A 20,006-nucleotide genomic window follows, 5' to 3' on the forward strand; every position below is an offset into this window, starting at 1 on the left:
TATGTCAGTCAAACTACCCACACACCCCTATGTCAAACTACCCACACACCCCTATGTCAGTTAAACTACCCACACACCCCAATGTCAAACTACCCACACACCCCTATGTCAAACTACCCACACACCCCTATGTCAAACTACCCCACACCCCTATGTCAAACTACCCACACACCCCTATGTCAAACTACCCACACACCCCTATGTCAGTCACCCACACACCCCTGTGTCAAACTACCCACACACCCCTATATCAAACTACCCACACACCCCTATGTCAAACTACCCACACACCCCTATATCAGTCAAACTACCCACACACCCCTATGTCAAACTACCCACCCCACACCCCCCACACACCCCTATGTCAAACTACCCACACACCCCACATGTCATGTCAGTCACACTACCACACACCCCTATGTCAAACTACCCACACACCCCTATGTCAAACTACCCACACACCCCTATGTCAGTCAAACTACCCACACACCCCTATGTCAAACTACCCACACACCCCTATGTCAGTCAAACTACCCACACACCCCTATGTCAAACTACCCCACACCCCTATGTCAAACTACCCCACACCCCTATGTCAAACTACCCACACACCCCTATGTCAAACTACCCACACACCCCTATGTCAGTCAAACTACCCACACACCCCTATATCAAACTACCCACACACCCCTATGTCAGTCAAATTACCCACACACCCCCACACCCCTTGTCAAACTACCCACACACCCCCCTATGTCAAACTACCCACACACCCCTATGTCAAACTACCCACACACCCCTATGTCAAACTCAAACTATGTCAAACTACCCACACACCCCTATGTCAAACTACCCACACACCCCTACTTTATGTCAGGAATATGGTACATGAATTGGCCGATCACATCTGATAACTCATTATTTTTAATTCAAAATATGAATATAATAATAATAATCTGTTGTTGTTATGATGATTGTTATTTAGTTGATTATTGATCTAAATCCATATATCTACCTGTAGCCCCTATCACTACTCCCATTGTGTTGAACAGAGGATTGGATAGCTGTACCAATGTCAAACCTCTATTAAGCCAGGTGACCAAGTGATCAGGTGACCAAGTGATCAGGTGACCAAGTGATCAGGTGACCAAGTGATCAGGTGACCAAGTGATCAGGTGATCAGGTGACCAGGTGGAATTGTCTGACCAGGTGATCACAAGTGACAGTGATCAGGCATAGTTGCTAGGGCATGATTTGGGATTATGGGATAGTGCACACATTCAACATGAATAAAAAATAAAAAAGCATATTGATGGGATGAGGTACAGCTAGCTGGTGGATCCAACCAGGGTGGTCACACAAACCAACACACACACACACACACACACACACACACACACACACACACACACACACACACACACACACACACACACACACACACACACACACACACACACACACACACACACACACACACACACACACACACACACACACACACACTTAATGAATATGAGGGGAGCATCATATTCCTTTACTTGTATCATTGAGGCAAACTTGGCAATAATTATAAAATAAATAAACTAAACTAAATACAAAATGTAATACATGCAGAGGACGATATACAGGCATGCGCTTAAAAGATAAAACCTGAAAGGTTTACCATATGTTTTTTTTTCTCCTCTAAACGGTAGATCTCTCTACCATTCTCTCCCTCTGAATGTTTTCACCACTCACCTTGGTTGTAGTTGATTTAAACCATTGTAGACATAGCTACATTCAAGATGAGATACAGCAACACTGGATCTGAGGAGCAGCATTTACACTGCTACATTTACACTGGAGTTCAGTGAAGCATTACATTTCTCTACTGACCAGGGTTGGGGTCAATGGCATTTCAATTCGGTCAATTCAGGAAGTTAAAAGGCTACATTTAAATGGAATTGATCCCAACCATACTACTATCCTAATAGGATACTCAGTGACAGCTGAATGTTGCTGATACCGTATACAGTAAAGGCATGGGGCTCTGTTGATGTTGTCTGTACAGTGTTGTGTCTGTACAGTAGTTGGTTACATTTCCCATATTTGTCTGTTTTAGAGTGAGAGGACCATATTTGCAGTGTGTTCTTGAAGAGTAGAGTCTTTGCTTCCTGGTTCTATTCCAAACATAGACATAGAACACTCAGGATTTACTTCTAGGATTCCAAATTCCCCAAAATGTTCCAGAACAAACTTTTACAGATATTTATGTTTGGAATAGTCTTTATCTTCTCTACTTCTTGTCATTGTTGATATTTTCCCCCTCCTCTCAGATAGTAAGAAATGTTTCCATATTGACAATCAGTTTTTCATTTCAATCCCTTATATAGAGTGTTCACGTCAGATATTCTTGTTGTATAGTTGACTTTGGTTGCATACTGCCAGATTCTTCCTCCTTCTTCCTCCTGCCCTGATTGGCTCAGGTACTTGGCTCAGCACGTGAAGTCTTCGACGTTGCCCTGCGCTGGATGGTGAGGTAGCATGTTGGCAGGATACGTACCCGGTGTATGCAGGTTCTCACAGGGCGCCTGAGTGAAGAGAGGAGAGAGAGGAGGGAGAGAGGAGGGAGAGAGAGGGGGGAAGAGAGGAAGGAGAGAGGGAGGAGAAAGGGGAGGGAGAGAGGGAGAGAGGAGGGGGGGAGAGAGGAGGGAGAGAGGGAGGAGAAGAAAGTTGAGGGAGGGAGAGAGGGAGAGAGGGAGAGAGGAGAGATAGGGGGGGGAGAGGAGGGAGAGAGGGAGGAGAAAGTTGAGGGAGGGAGAGAGGGAGAGAGGAGGGAGAGGGGAGAGAGAGGAGGGAGAGAGGGAGGAGGGAGGGAGAGGAGAAGGGAGAGAGGAGGGAGAGAGAGGAGGGAGAGAGGGAGGAGGTTGAGGGAGAGAGGGGGGAGAGGAGCGAGAGGGGGAGAGAGAGGAGAGAGAGGAGGGAGAGAGGAGCAAGAGAGAGGAGGGAGAGAGAGGAGGGAGAGAGAGAGGGGGAGAGAGAGGGGGAGAGAGGAGCGAGAGGGGGAGAGAGAGGAGAGAGAGGAGGGAGAGAGGAGCGAGAGAGAGGAGGGAGAGAGAGGAGGGAGAGAGAGAGGGGGAGAGAGAGGGGAGGGAGAGAGGAGAGAGGGGAGGGAGAGAGAGGAGGGAGAGAGAGAGGGGAGAGAGAGGGAGAGAGAGGGAGAGAGAGGGGGAGAGAGAGGAGAGAGAGGAGGAGAGAGAGGAGAGAGAGGAGGGAGAGAGAGGAGGGAGAGAGAGGGGGGAGAGAGAGAGGGGGAGAGAGAGGAGCGAGAGAGAGAGAGGAGGGAGAGAGAGGAGGGAGAGAGAGAGGGGGAGAGAGGAGCGAGCGAGAGAGAGGAGGGAGAGAGAGAGGGGGAGAGAGGAGCGAGCGAGAGAGAGGAGGGAGAGAGAGAGGGGGAGAGAGAGGAGCGAGAGGAGGGGGAGAGAGGAGGGAGAGAGAGGAGAGAGAGGAGGGAGAGAGAGGGGCGAGAGGAGGGAGAGAGGAGCGAGCGAGAGAGAGGAGGAAGAGAGAGGAGGGAGAGAGAGAGGGGGAGAGAGGAGCGAGCGAGAGAGAGGAGGAAGCATAGTGGGAATGAAACCAAAGAGAAAATAGTCTACAAAATCACCCTATTAATTTTATAGTGCACTACTTGGTCAATGTTTTTTAATTTTTTAATTTGTAATTTTCCCCCCTTTTTCTCCCCAATGCGTCCTCCGATACACAACCCAACCAAGCCGCACTGCTTCTTAACACAGCGCGCTTCCAACCCGGAAGCCAGCCGCACCAATGTGCCGGAGGAAACACCGTGCACCTGGCGACCTTGGTTAGCGCGCACTGCGCCTGGCCCGCCACAGGAGTCGCTGGTGAACGATGAAACAAGGATATCCCTACCAGCCAAGCCCTCCCTAACCCAGACGACGCTAGGCCAATTGTGCGTCGCCCCACAGACCTCCTGGTCGTGGCCGTTTACGACAGAGCCTGGGCGCGAACCCAGGGTCTCTGGTGGCACAACTGGCGCTGTACTGCAGCTGCACCACCCGGGAGGCCACTTGGTCAATGTTTTGGGGGCAGGAAGAAGGGAAGAAAGAGGAGAGAGAGAGAGAGTGATGCAATGAAGAAAGATGATAAGATGCAGAGACATACAGGCTGGACTGGATGAAGGAGAAGATTATCAAAGAACTCTAAGAAGCAATCTCTCTCTCTCTCTCTCTCTCTCTCTCTCTCTCTCTCTCTTTCTCTTTCTCTCTCTCTCTCTCTCTCTCTCTCTCAACACTGAAAATACTTAGCCTACTGACATGGCGTTTGACGTCGTCCAGACTCAGCACTGCTCCCCGGTTATTGTTGTTGTTGTGTTTGTGTTTCTTATTTGAGCATCGACACAGCTTGTACTTGATCACCTGCAAACAAGCAAACATAGTTGCTGGTCTTTGAAGCAGTGCCTCAGAGGACCACACGTTTGGAATGCAGCCAACTGTCTGTTGGCAAATGGTTTTCTTTTAAAAAATCCTATGCTAGATTTCAAATTGAGACCAATCGAGAGTATGGGACTTTACGGTTCTATCTGCAAAAAAACAGGATTCTGGGATAATTGTCTTTAAAGTTCCCGAAACCTCATTGGTTTGAATGGTGTCTGCATTCAATCTTGTATTCTTTTGAACTTAACAACAAGAATTAGGGGCTATTTAGAGTACTATATAGGTAGAGAACATTGAACAAAAATGTAAACGGAACATTTTAGTCCCAAGTTCTCGTCATGACTATTGTAATGAGAAAGTTCTATAATTCAAAGAAGACTGATGGTCCACATTTATACATGATTACCAGTAATGTGTAAAATAATAAGATGAGCTACAGATCCCAGTTTATTCAAAATGAAAACTGTTTTTTAAATTGAAACGTTTTATATAATTAATCAAGAGGACATGAACAAACTGGAAACAGAAAGAGCTAATCTGGAAACAAATCCTTGCAGAACAGGCAGCTAGCTATTCTACACACGGAGGTTGTTACTCTGATACAAATCAACAGGAAGAGAAGCATCCTAACTGAATCCCAAATCAAATATGTCTAAAATGGTAATGTATTCAACAGTGGTGCAACAGTGCATGTGCCCGAGAGATGAGCTGCTTTTCAGACACCTGGAAATGAATGATCTGCTCATTTTACATTGGCTGGATAGTTTTAAAGGGATACAGGTAGTTTTATAGGGAATAACTTAGTTTCCACTTTCCTAGGGTTTTGTGTCCTGCCAAAAATGTTTTTAAAACCAGTTTGCTGGTTATGAAGCAACATCCAGAATAACTTGGTTAGCATTTTTGGAGAATGCAGCTATGCTAGTGGAAATGGATTGTTTCCGTGTGGCTGGCTAGTTGTAAGGCCCGTGGCTGTCCACCACTCACTAGACATATTGCACTGAGGAAATCATGTGAAGGATACTTATATACAGTGAGTCTACAATAATCTGGGGGGGAACTTTCTCTAGGGAGCCTAGATGCATGTAACAAAAAAAACAAGACTTAGGCAAAGAACTAATTTTGTCTTCAGGGAACATTCCGGATTCGAGAATGAAGAAAGATCTGACAAGAAACATTAGACGGAATGAAGGCTCACCTCATATAGGTAGTCAAAGAGCTCCAGGATGGTGAGGATACTGGCTCCTATGAAGAGACCCATCTGACCACCGATATCACCTGAAAACACATGGAGAGACCCATCTGACCACCAATATCACCTGAAAACACACGGAGAGACCCACCTGACCACCGATATCACCTGAAAACACACGGAGAGACCAACCTGACCACCAATATCACCTGAAAACACATGGAGAGACCCACCTGACCACCAATATCACCTGACAACACACGGAGAGACCCACCTGACCACCAATACCATCTGACAACACATGGAGAGACCCACCTGACCACCAATATCACCTGAAAACACACGGAGAGACCAACCTGACCACCAATATCACCTGAAAACACATGGAGAGAACCATCTGACCACCAATATCACCTGAAAACACACGGAGAGACCCACCTGACCACCGATATCACCTGAAAACACACGGAGAGACCAACCTGACCACCAATATCACCTGAAAACACATGGAGAGACCAACCTGACCACCAATATCACCTGAAAACACACGGAGAGACCAACCTGACCACCATTATCACCTGAAAACACATGGAGAGAACCATCTGACCACCAATATCACCTGAAAACACACGGAGAGACCCATCTGACCACCAATATCACCTGAAAACACACGGAGAGACCCATCTGACCACCAATATCACCTGAAAACACACGGAGAGACCCACCTGACCACCAATATCACCTGACAACACACGGAGAGACCCACCTGACCACCAATACCATCTGACAACACATGGAGAGACCCACCTGACCACCAATATCACCTGAAAACACATGGAGAGACCCACCTGACCACCAATATCACCTGAAAACACATGGAGAGACCCACCTGACCACCGATATCACCTGAAACACATGGAGAGACCCACCTGACCACCAATATCACCTGACAACACATGGAGAGACCCACCTGACCACCAATATCACCTGACAACACATGGAGAGACCCACCTGACCACCAATACCACCTGACAACACATGGAGAGACCCACCTGACCACCAATACCACCTGACAACACACGGAGAGACCCACCTGACCACCAATATCACCTGAAAACACATGGAGAGACCCACCTGACCACCAATACCACCTGACAACACACGGAGAGACCCACCTGACCACCAATATCACCTGACAACACACGGAGAGACCCATCTGACCACCAATATCACCTGAAAACACATGGAGAGACCCACCTGACCACCAATACCACCTGACAACACACGGAGAGACCCACCTGACCACCAATACCACCTGACAACACACGGAGAGACCCATCTGACCACCAATATCACCTGACAACACATGGAGAGACCCACCTGACCACCGATATCACCTGAAAACACATTAAACATGAAACATACCTGACACACAAGATGAAACATACAGAACACGGTACAGACGATGAAACATACAGAACACGGTACAGACGATGAAACATACAGAACACGGTACAGACGATGAAACATACAGAACACGGTACAGAGGATGAAACATACAGAACACGGTACAGACGATGAAACATACAGAACACGGTACAGACGATGAAACATACAGAACACGGTACAGAGGATGAAACATACAGAACACGGTACAGACGATGAAACATACAGAACACGGTACAGACGATGAAACATACAGAACACGGTACAGACGATGAAACATACAGAACACGGTACAGACGATGAAACATACAGAACACGGTACAGACGATGAAACATACAGAACACGGTACAGAGGATGAAACATACAGAACACGGTACAGACGATGAAACATACAGAACACGGTACAGACGATGAAACATACAGAACACGGTACAGACGATGAAACATACAGAACACGGTACAGACGATGAAACATACAGAACACGGTACAGACGATGAAACATACAGAACACGGTACAGACGATGAAACATACAGAACACGGGAACTCCTGAAGAAAGCATTAAGGTTCCTGGATCCTGAAACATTGGTTCCACAATAAATGAAGTAATATTGGGTAACTTCTTTTTATTCACGGGGAAAAACATAATTGAAAAAGTTTGGCGAATCAGTACGTAAAAAGTATCAAAATGTATGCACTCACTGTCAGTCGATCTGGGTAAGAGCATCTGCTAAATTACTTCAATGTAATTGTAACATGTTTATAGTAATCTAATTAAAAATGTATTAATAACAGTTTTTGGCAATTTTGTTAATCAATTTCCATACAACTGGTGAAAACAGCGTTTTTCTTACCCAGCAACCCTGCGAACTCGTAAGCTTTCGTCTGCTCGATGGTCTCGTAGTTCAGAGCCTCAAAGAAGATATCCAGAACCAGGATGTTATCACTGTCAACCAAGAGGGGAGGAAGAAGGAGAAGATAACTTACTGTCTATTGTAAAACGGCACAGTTATTTGTCTTTGTGGTTCATTCGAACCCCCTAAGACACACTCCGACCTTATAGCACAGGGTCAGCCACCAGGCACTACCCTTGGAGCAGTTTAGGGTTTAGGGGTTCAGTGTCTTGATCAAGGGCACAACAGCAGGAGTCTGCATCTAGGACACTTAAGTAAAACCTCTCATCACCAAGTCCACGTCACACTTAATACCCTCATAAAACACCAAACATTGATTGGCACGGCAAGGCTTTGTCCACATCCTTGCCTGCGTGACTTCCTGTTTCTAATCTGTTTGTCCCCCTCCTCGCCTGCATGACTTCCTGTTTCTAATCTGTTTGTCCCCCTCCTCGCCTGCATGACTTCCTGTTTCTAATCGGTTTGTCCCCCTCCTCGCCTGCATGACTTCCTGTTTCTAATCGGTTTGTCCCCCTCCTCCCCTGCAACATACAGAGGAAACAGACAGAGAGGATACAAACAGAGGAAACAAACAGAGAGGAAACATACAGAGAGGAAACATACAGAGAGGAAACATACAGAGGAAACATACAGAGAGGAAACATACAGAGGAAACAAACAGAGAGGATACAAACAGAGGAAACATACAGAGAGGAAACATACAGAGGAAACATACAGAGAGGAAACATACAGAGGAAACATACAGAGGAAACATACAGAGAGGAAACATACAGAGGAAACATACAGAGAGGAAACATACAGAGAGGAAACATACAGAGGAAACATACAGAGGAAACATACAGAGGAAACATACAGAGAGGAAACATACAGAGAGGAAACATACAGAGGAAACATACAGAGAGGATACAAACAGAGGAAACATACAGAGGAAACATACAGAGGAAACATACAGAGAGGATACAAACAGAGAGGAAACATACAGAGGAAACATACAGAGGAAACATACAGAGAGGAAACATACAGAGAGGAAACATACAGAGAGGAAACATACAGAGGAAACATACAGAGGATACAAACAGAGAGGAAACAAACAGAGGAAACAAACAGAGGAAACAAACAGAGGATATGTTGTGAGTTCACCCTACTGTATTCTCTCTCTCTCAATTCAATTTGAAGGCATTTATTGGTATGGGAAACATCTCTCTCTCTATCTCTCTCTCCCCCTTCTCTCTAATCTCTCTCTCTCCCTTTCTCTCTCTCTCTCTCTCTCTCTTTCTCTCTCATCTCTCTCTCTAGCTCTCTCTCTCTGTGTCTCTCTCTCTCCCCTCTCTCTCTAATCTCTCTCTCTCTCTTTTTCTCTTTCACCTCTCTCTTTCTCTCTCTCTCTCTCTCTGTCTCTCCCTTTCTCTCTCATCTCTCTCTCTATCTCTCTCTCTCTCCCCCTTCTCTCTAATCTCTCTCTCTCCTCTCTTTCTCTTTCATCTCTCTCTCTCCCCCTTCTCCCTCATATCTCTCTCTCTCTCTCTCTCTCTCTCTCTCTCTCCTTTCTCTTTCTCTCTCTCTTCTCTCTCTCTCTCTCTCTCTCTCTCTCTCTCTCTCTCTCTCTCTCTCCCTTTCTCTTTTCTCTCTCTTTCTCTCATCTCTATCTCTCTCTCTCTCTTTTCCTCTCTCATCTCTTGTTTTTAGAATATCAAGCAGGGATTACTGTATGTTAAGGCCTCGGGGCACATAGTGGATTATTTAGTTTTGGAATATCCGGTAAACAAGTGTCATATCGAATTACAGGAATCCAACTGCAAGGCAAGTCAAACTGCACCCTATTCCCTAAATAGTAGACCACTACTTAGGGAATAGGGCATCGTTTGGGACAAAGTCCTAGTCCTAGTTCTATCCACATCTGAGTACCCCATCAACAACACAGCTGTTTCCCATCAACAACACAGCTGTTCCCCATCAACAACACAGCTGTTTCCCCATCAACAACACAGCTGTTCCCCATCAACAACACAGCTGTTTCCCCATCAACAACACAGCTTCTCTCTCCTCTTTTCTCTCTTTCATCTCTTGTTTTTAGAATATCAAGCAGGGATTACCCATCAACAACACCGCTGTTCCCCATCAACAACACAGCTGTTCCCCATCAACAACACAGCTGTTTCCCCATCAACAACACAGCTGTTTCCCCATCAACAACACAGCTGTTTCCTATCAACAATACAGCTGTGTCTCTCTGATGCTGTTCCCAGATGAGTTTCCCCCATCAACAACACAGCTGATAAACCAAAAGGTAAATGTTTTAATATCTGGTGTTTTGAGTGTCTATCCACACACACATCTGTGTCTTATGAATGGTTATGTAGCTGTGTCCTATGAATGGTCATGTAGCTGTGTCCTATGAATGGTTATGTAGCTGTGTCCTATGAATGGTTATGTAGCTGTGTCCTATGAATGGTTATGTAGCTGTGTACTATGAATGGTTATGTAGCTGTGTGCTATGAATGGTTATATAAATCTGTGTCCTATGAATGGTTATGTAGCTGTGTCCTATGAATGGTTATGTAGCTGTGTCCTATGAATGGTTATGTAGCTCAACAACACAGCGTACTATGAATGGTTATGTAGCTGTGTACTATGAATGGTTATGTAGCTGTGTGCTATGAATGGTTATATAAATCTGTGTCCTATGAATGGTTATGTGGCTGTGTACTATGAATGTTTCTATAAATCTGTGTCCTATGAATGGCTATGTAGCTGCGTACTATGAATGGTTATGTAGCTGTGTGCTATGAATGGTTATATAAATCTGTGTCCTGTGAATGGTTATGTAGCTGTGTCCTATGAATGGTTATGTGGCTGTGTACTATGAATGTTTCTATAAATCTGTGTCCTATGAATGGTTATGTAGCTGTGTCCTATGAATGGTTATGTAGCTGTGTACTATGAATGGTTATATAAATCTGTGTCCTATGAATGGTTATGTAGCTGTGTACTATGAATGGTTCTATAAATCTGTGTCCTATGAATGGCTATGTAGCTGTGTCCTATGAATAGTTATGTAGCTGTGTACTATGAATGGTTCTATAAATCTGTGTCCTATGAATGGTTATGTAGCTGTGTCCTATGAATAGTTATGTAGCTGTGTACTATGAATGGTTCTATAAATCTGTGTCCTATGAATGGTTATGTAGCTGTGTACTATGAATGGTTCTATAAATCTGTGTCCTATGAATGGTTATGTAGCTGTGTCCTATGCATGGTTATGTAGCTGTGTACTATGAATGGTTATGTATCTGTGTCCTATGTAGGGTTGCACATTTTGGGGAATATTCAGAGGTGGAAACTTTCCGTGGGAATTAACAGGAATATATGGGAATTAACAGGAATATATGGGAATTAACAGGAATATATGGGAATTAACAGGAATTAATGGAAATATATGCAAATTAATATTACTACCATTTAAATGTAGATGTTTTTTGCATTGGATATATTTACCATATCATTTGGAGACAGAAACATTAACCTTTTACGTTATCAGTAGACATAATTGCAAATGATTAAATCCTTCCAATAGAAAAAATAAAATTGTTACGAATTGAATTAATTTACTTTAATTAAATGAGTTGACTCTTCACATGGGATGATTTCACTGAACAACAAAAGAAAGGGAATATTGAATGATCCCCAATGATCCATCGCATCTCCCAGAAACGCTTTCAACCTTCATCTGTAAAAACTAGAAACTAAAGCTTTGGTTGTCTTCCTCTCAGGCCTCCATGTCTTCTCCCTGGACCTCCTCAATGTCCACCTCTTGAACATCAGGCCTCATCTTCACTGTCACTTTCCAACCTTGTTGAGGATGGCTTGTTGTCAGGCTCAAAAAGCCTCAAATTTGCCTGGATGGCCACCAATTTGTCTACCCTTGTATTGGTCAGCCTGTTGCGTGTTTTGATGTGTGTGTTCCCAAAGAAGGACCAGTTGCGCTCTGAGGCAGCTGATGTTTGTGGGATTTGGAGGATGATGGAGGCAACAGGGGAAAGAGCCTCAGATCCACAAAGTCCCTTCCACTAGGTGGCTGAGGAGATATGTTGGCACAACTGCCATATTGCATCTCCATCCCAAAGCCCTTGCTTGGAAGTGTACTTCGCCAGACTGCCAAGAACCTTGCCCTTATCCAGGCCAAGGTGGCGAGACACAATAGTGATGACACCATAGGCCTTGTTGATCTCTGCACCAGACAGGATGCTCTTGCCAGCATACTTGGGGTCCAACATGTACGCTGCGGCGTGTATGGGCTTCAGGAAGACGTCTTCACATTTTTTTATGTATTTCAGAACTGCAGTTTCCTCAGCTTGGAGCAACAGTGAAGTGGGCAGGGCAGTACAGATTTCTCCTCTTACATCTGCAAACAGAGTCTGAACATCAGACATGATGGCATTGTCTCCCTCAATCTTTCTAATGGCTACTGCTATAAGTTTCAGGCTGCTTACCACTCTCTCCCAAAATACATCATCCAGGAGGACCCTCTTGATGGGGCTGTTGTCACGTCCTGACCTTAGTTCCTTTTTTATGTCTCTATTTTAGGTTGGTCAGGGCGTGAGTTGGGGTGGGCATTCTATGTTTTGTTCTTGTGTTTATATTTCTATGTGTTTGTCCTGGCATGGTTGCCAATCAGAGGCAGCTGTCAATCGTTGTCTCTGATTGAGAACCATACTTAGGTAGCCTGTTTTCCCACTTTTGTTTGTGGGTGGATATTTTCCGTTTCAGTGTTTTCACCATACGGGACTGTTTCGTGTTTCCTTTATTCTCTTGTTCGTTTGTATTCAGTTTATTAAAGTTATCACGGACACGTACCACGCTGCGCTTTGGTCTACTCCTTCTTCCACCAACGAAAATCGTTACAGAACCACGCACCAAAAGAGGACCAAGCAGCGTGAGAAGGAGGAGAGGAGCTATCTGGAGGAATGGACATGGGAGGAGATTTTGGAGGGTAAGGGACCCTGGGGAGTATCTTTTTTATTTGTATTTTTTATATATATTTTTTATTATTTTACCCCTTTTTCGTGGTATCCAATTGTTAGTGGCTACTATATTGTCTCATCGCTACAACTCCCGTACGGGCTCGGGAGAGACGAAGGTTGAAAGTCATGCGTCCTCCGATACACAACCCAACCAAGCCGCACTGCTTCTTAACACAGCGCCATCCAACCCTGAAGCCAGCCGCACCAATGTGTCGGAGGAAACACCGTGCACCTGGCAACCTTGGTTAGCGCGCACTGCGCCCGGCCCGCCACAGGAGTCGCTGGTGCGCGATGAGACAAGGATATCCCTACCGGCCAAACCCTCCCTAACCTGGACGACGCTAGGCCAATTGTGCGTCGCCCCATGGACCTCCCGGTCACGGCCGGTTACGACAGAGCCTGGGCGCGAACCCAGGGTCTCTGGTGGCACAGCTGGTGCTGCAGTACAGCGCCCTTAACCACTGCGCCACCCGGGAGGCCCAGGCTGGGGAGTTTCGCCGCCCCAGGGGAGAGCTGGAGGCAGCTAAAGCCGAGTGGCGGCGATATGAGGAGTTAGCACGGCAGCGCAACAGGGATGAGAGGCAGCCCCAAAAATGTATTGGGGGAGGCACACGGGGAGTGTGGCTAAGTCAGGTAGGAGACCTGAGCCAACTCCCCTTGCTTACCGTGGCGAGAGGTTGACCGGGCAGGCACCGTGTTATGCGGTGAGGCGCACGGTGTCCCCAGTGCGCACGCATAGGCCGGTGCGCTACATTGCAGCTCCTCGTATCAGTCGGGATAGAGTGGGCATCGAGCCAGGAGTAATGAAGCCGGCTCAGCGCATCTGGTCTCCAGTGCGTCTCCTCGGCCCAGGGTATATGGCATATATGGTATATTCCACCCCGGCGCACTTGCCGGGACTCCTACCAGAGTCGCCCTTCACTCCGGGGCTGCCAGGGGGGAGTCGCCCTTCACTCCGGGGGCAGAGATTAAGGTGAAGTGGGGTCCACGTCCCACGCCAGAGCCGCCACCGCGGACAGATGCCCACCCAGACCCTCCCCTATAGGTTTAGATTTTGCGGCCGGAGTCTGCACCCTTGGGGGGGAGTACTGTCACGTCCTGACCTTAGTTCCTTTTTATGTCTCTATTTTAGGTTGGTCAGGGCGTGAGGGCGTTTCAGTGTTTTCACCATATGGGACTGTTTCAGTTTTCCTTTATTCTCTTGTTCGTTTGTATTCAGTGTTCAGTTTATGAAAGATATCACGGACACGTAAATCAAATCAAATCAAATTTTATTTGTCACATACACATGGTTAGCAGATGTTAATGCGAGTGTAGCGAAATGCTTGTGCTTCTAGTTCCGACAATGCAGTAATAACGAACAAGTAATCTAACTAACAATTCCAAAAAACTACTGTCTTATACACAGTATAAGGGGATAAGGAATATGTACATAAGGATATATGAATGAGTGATGGTACAGAGCAGCATAGGCAAGATACAGTAGATGATATCGAGTACAGTATATACATATGAGATGAGTATGTAAACCAAGTGGCATAGTTAAAGTGGCTAGTGATACATGTATTACATAAGGATGCAGTCGATGATATAGAGTACAGTATCTACGTATGCATATGAGATGAATAATGTAGGGTAAGTAACATTATATAAGGTAGCATTGTTTAAAGTGGCTAGTGATATATTTACATCATTCCCATCAATTCCCATTATTAAAGTGGCTGGAGTAGAGTCAGTGTCATTGACAGTGTGTTGCCACTCAATGTTAGTGGTGGCTGTTTAACAGTCTGATGGCCTTGAGATAGAAGCTGTTTTTCAGTATCTCGGTCCCAGCTTTGATGCACCTGTACTGACCTCGCCTTCTGGATGACAGCGGGGTGAACAGGCAGTGGCTCGGGTGGTTGATGTCCTTGATGATCTTTATGGCCTTCCTGTAGCATCGGGTGGTGTAGGTGTCCTGGAGGGCAGGTAGTTTGCCCCCGGTGATGCGTTGTGCAGACCTCACTACCCTCTGGAGAGCCTTACGGTTGAGGGCGGTGCAGTTGCCATACCAGGCGGTGATACAGCCCGCCAGGATGCTCTCGATTGTGCATCTGTAGAAGTTTGTGAGTGCTTTTGGTGACAAGCCGAATTTCTTCAGCCTCCTGAGGTTGAAGAGGCGCTGCTGCGCCTTCCTCACGATGCTGTCTGTGTGAGTGGACCAATTCAGTTTGTCTGTGATGTGTATGCCGAGGAACTTAAAACTTGCTACCCTCTCCACTACTGTTCCATCGATGTGGATGGGGGGTGTTCCCTCTGCTGTTTCCTGAAGTCCACAATCATCTCCTTAGTTTTGTTGACGTTGAGTGTGAGGTTATTTTCCTGACACCACACTCCGAGGGCCCTCACCTCCTCCCTGTAGGCCGTCTCGTCATTGTTGGTAATCAAGCCTACCACTGTTGTGTCGTCCGCAAACTTGATGATTGAGTTGGAGGCGTGCGTGGCCACGCAGTCGTGGGTGAACAGGGAGTACAGGAGAGGGCTCAGAACGCACCCTTGTGGGGCCCCAGTGTTGAGGATCAGCGGGGAGGGGATGTTGTTGCCTACCCTCACCACCTGGGGGCGGCCCGTCTGGAAGTCCAGAACCCAGTTGCACAGGGCGGGGTCGAGACCCAGGGTCTCGAGCTTGATGACGAGCTTGGAGGGCACTATGGTGTTGAATGCCGAGCTGTATTCGATGAACAGCATTCTCACATAGGTATTCCTCTTGTCCAGATGGGTTAGGGCAGTGTGCAGTGTGGTTGAGATTGCATCGTCTGTGGACCTATTTGGGCGGTAAGCAAATTGGAGTGGGTCAAGGGTGTCAGGTAGGGTGGAGGTGATATGGTCCTTGACTAGTCTCTCAAAGCACTTCATGATGACGGATGTGAGTGCTACGGGCGGTAGTCGTTTAGCTCAGTTACCTTAGCTTTCTTGGGAACAGGAACAATGGTGGCCCTCTTGAAGCATGTGGGAACAGCAGACTGGTATAGGGATTGATTGAATATGTCCGTAAACACACCGGCCAGCTGGTCTGCGCATGCTCTGAGGGCGCGGCTGGGGATGCCGTCTGGGCCTGCAGCCTTGCGAGGGTTAACACGTTTAAATGTCTTACTCACTTCGGCTGCAGTGAAGGAGAGACCGCATGTTTTCGTTGCAGGCCGTGTCAGTGGCACTGTATTGTCCTCAAAGCGGGCAAAAAAATTATTTAGTCTGCCTGGGAGCAAGACATCCTGGTCCGTGACTGGGCTGGGTTTCTTCCTGTAGTCCGTGATTGACTGTAGACCCTGCCACATGCCTCTTGTGTCTGAGCCGTTGAATTGAGATTCTACTTTGTCTCTGTACTGGCGCTTAGCTTGTTTGATAGCCTTGCGGAGGGAATAGCTGCACTGTTTGTATTCAGTCATGTTACCAGACACCTTGCCCTGATTAAAAGCAGTGGTTCGTGCCTTCAGTTTCACACGAATGCTGCCATCAATCCAAGGTTTCTGGTTAGGGAATGTTTTAATCGTTGCTATGGGAACGACATCTTCAACGCACGTTCTAATGAACTCGCACACCGAATCAGCGTATTCGTCAATGTTGTTGTCTGACGCAATACGAAACATCTCCCAGTCCACGTGATGGAAGCAGTCTTGGAGTGTGGAGTCAGCTTGGTCGGACCAGCGTTGGACAGACCTCAGCGTGGGAGCTTCTTGTTTTAGTTTCTGTCTGTAGGCAGGGATCAACAAAATGGAGTCGTGGTCAGCTTTTCCGAAAGGGGGTGGGGCAGGGCCTTATATGCGTCGCGGAAGTTAGAGTAACAATGATCCAGGGTCTTTCCACCCCTGGTTGCGCAATCGATATGCTGATAAAATTTAGGGAGTCTTGTTTTCAGATTAGCCTTGTTAAAATCCCCAGCTACAATGAATGCAGCCTCCGGATAAATCGTTTCCAGTTTGCAGAGAGTTAAATAAAGTTTGTTCAGAGCCATCAATGTGTCTGCTTGGGGGGGGATATATACGGCTGTGATTATAATCGAAGAGAATTCTCTTGGTAGATAATGCGGTCTACATTTGATTGGAAGGAATTCTAAATCAGGTGAACAGAAGGATTTGAGTTCCTGTATGTTTCTGTCATCACACCATGTCACGTTAGTCATAAGGCATACGCCCCCGCCCCTCTTCTTACCAGAAAGATGTTGGTTTCTGTCGGCGCGATGCGTGGAGAAACCCGCTGGCTGCACCGCTTCGGATAGCGTCTCTCCGGTTAGCCATGTTTCCGTGAAGCAGAGAACGTTGCAGTCTCTGATGTCCCTCTGGAATGCTACCCTTGCTCGGATTTCATCAACCTTGTTGTCAAGAGACTGGACATTGGCGAGAAGAATGCTAGGGAGTGGTGCACGATGTGCCCGTCTCCGGAGTCTGACCAGAAGACCGCTTCGTTTCCCTCTTTTTCTGAGTCGTTTTTTTGGGTCGCTGCATATAATCCACTCCGTTACACTGGTTGTAAGGCAGAACACAGGATCCGCATTGCGAAAAACATATTCTTGGTCGTACTGATGGTGAGTTGACGCTGATCTTATATTCAGTAGTTCTTCTCGGCTGTATGTAATGAAACCTAAGATGACCTGGGGTACTAGTGTAAGAAATAACACGTAAAAAAACAAAAAACTGCATAGTTTCCTAGGAACGCGAAGCGAGGCGGCCATCTCTGTCGGCGCCAATGTCCAGTCTCTTGACCCCGCTGCATTTTGGTCTACTCCTTCCACCAACGAAAATCGTTACAGCTGTGTATATCGACAGACTGTGATATGGCCATTTCTTGGAGAGAGTCCTTCCCCTCCAGGAGACTGTAGAACATGATGACAACACCACCCCAACGGGTGTTGCTAGGCAGCTTCAATGTAGTGCTCTTACTCTTCTCACTTTGCTTGGTGAGGTAGATTGCTGCTATAACTTGATGACCCTTCACATACCTATCCATTTCCTTGGCTCTCTTTTAGAGTGTATCCATTGTTTTCAGTGCCATGATGTTCTTGAGGAGCAGATTCAATGCATGAGCAGCACAGCCAATGGGTGTGATGTGAGGGTAGGACTCCTCCCACTTTAGACCAAGCAGCCTTCATGTTCGCAGCATTGTCTGTCACCAGTGCAAATACCTTCTGTGGTCCAAGGTCATTGATGACTGCCTTTAGCCAATCTGCAATGTAGAAACCGGTGTGTCTGTTGTCCCTTGTGTCTGTGGTCTTGTAGAATACTGGTTGAGGGGTGGAGACGATGTAGTTAATTATAGTTAATTATTCCTTGCCCACAATACAGTTTGCTTTCTATATGATTTGCTTGACCTTCAACTTGAACTCTGTTGAACTCTGCATCCAGCAAATTATTAGATAAAGCATATCTGGTTGGAGGGGTGTATGCTGGGTGAAGAACATTCAGAAATCTCTTCCAATACACATTGCCTGTGAGCATCAGAGGTGAACCAGTTGCATACACAGCTCGAGCAAGACATTCATTGGCATTTCTCTGACTACGTTCCTACATTGTGTAAAAAAAAACGTATTTTTCCAGGAGGACCGTGAGCTGTTGCTGTCGGTAAGGTGTCTGATTCATCATTTTCACCTCGAATAGAAGTAGAGGGACTTTGTCAGAGGTTGTTTGTTGTGAGCGTCGTGGGAACTTTATGCACTTGGCCAGATGATTCTGCATCTTTGTTGCATTCTTCACATATGATTTGGCACAGTATTTGCAAATGTACAAAGCTTGTATGTATGGAAACAGGTGAATCAACACTCCTCAGTTAGCAGGCTCAACCAAGCTAAAAACCCACATGGTAGGAACAATTGGTAACAAGTTAGAAATTATTTAAACTCACTTTGCTGTAGGCTACTATTTACTAGTTAACAAAAAAAATCATGATTGTCATATACAATATATTCACCCCACCCAGTATTGTAATCAACCCTTACCAGAAAGCATGTAGTCCTTGGCTCAGACAGTGTAGTAGTGTGGGCTGAATAGCATCTTATTAGTGTGCAAGCTCTTCAGAATCAGCTGCACATGTGATGGAATAATGCACTGTGCATGCAGAGGGGATAGTTTAACCAAAATATGCCACAAGACCTAGGCCTTATCTGTATCCCACAAAAAAGGTTCACTGTTATAAGCTAACTTTTTTGATGAATTTAAACAAAATTCCTCAAAATCCCGGGTTTAATTTCCCATGGAAAATTACTGGAGTTTACTGAATTACTGAAGTTTCCCACCCTCTGCACCCACACACACACACACACACACACACACACACACACACACACACACACACACACACACACACTTTCTCTCTCTCCCTCTCCCAATACATATTTATTTATGCAAATTCATTCCAATCTGATCTGTCTCTAAACAGACGGGAGGCTGAGAAGGATCCCTTTTCTATCCACTGAGAATTTAGATGATGTCGATGATGAATTTGTCTGAGGGAACGGAATAACTCTTTAACCTTTAAATAAGAAACATGTCATCTTAATCATCGACTGTCACGGTGACTATATCTAAAGTCTTCATGATTATCCTTTTCGCAATACAACTTTAACCTTTCACAAGAAATCAATTTACAGAGATTCTTCATATTGTCTTTCCTTTAAACTTCCACACCTGACAGATGAATCAGGAGCAGACAGGTAAACTTCCACACCTGACAGATAGATCAGGAGCAGACAGGTAAACTTTCACACCTGACAGATAGATAAGGAGCAGACAGGTAAACTTCCACACCTGACAGATAGATAAGGAGCAGACAGGTAAACTTCCACACCTGACAGATAGATAAGGAGCAGACAGGTAAACTTCCACACCTGACAGATAGATAAGGAGCAGACAGGTAAACTTCCACACCTGATAGATAGATAAGGAGCAGACAGGTAAACTTCCACACCTGACAGATAGATCAGGAGCAGACAGGTAAACTTCCACACCTGACAGATAGATAAGGAGCAGAC

General features: G+C 46.0%; 1 protein-coding gene across 2 annotated transcripts in view; it reads right to left on the reverse strand.

The window, feature by feature from the left end:
• Positions 1-1,236: 1,236 nt before the first annotated feature.
• The window catches only part of LOC112263252 (acid-sensing ion channel 1), a 426,839-nt gene continuing 408,069 nt past the window's right edge, over positions 1,237-20,006 (reverse strand). For both annotated transcript variants that reach the window (XM_042329911.1, XM_042329907.1), the window contains 4 exons: positions 7,926-8,017; positions 5,632-5,711; positions 4,317-4,418; positions 1,237-2,573 (listed from right to left, as the gene is read on the reverse strand). In XM_042329911.1, the coding sequence (XP_042185845.1) occupies positions 2,478-2,573; positions 4,317-4,418; positions 5,632-5,711; positions 7,926-8,017 (370 nt within the window). In that variant the 3' untranslated portion in view covers positions 1,237-2,477. The remainder of the gene's footprint in view (positions 2,574-4,316; positions 4,419-5,631; positions 5,712-7,925; positions 8,018-20,006) is intronic.

This window comes from Oncorhynchus tshawytscha, linkage group LG02 (assembly GCF_018296145.1).
Source record: "Oncorhynchus tshawytscha isolate Ot180627B linkage group LG02, Otsh_v2.0, whole genome shotgun sequence".
NCBI classification, from domain to species: domain Eukaryota; kingdom Metazoa; phylum Chordata; class Actinopteri; order Salmoniformes; family Salmonidae; genus Oncorhynchus; species Oncorhynchus tshawytscha.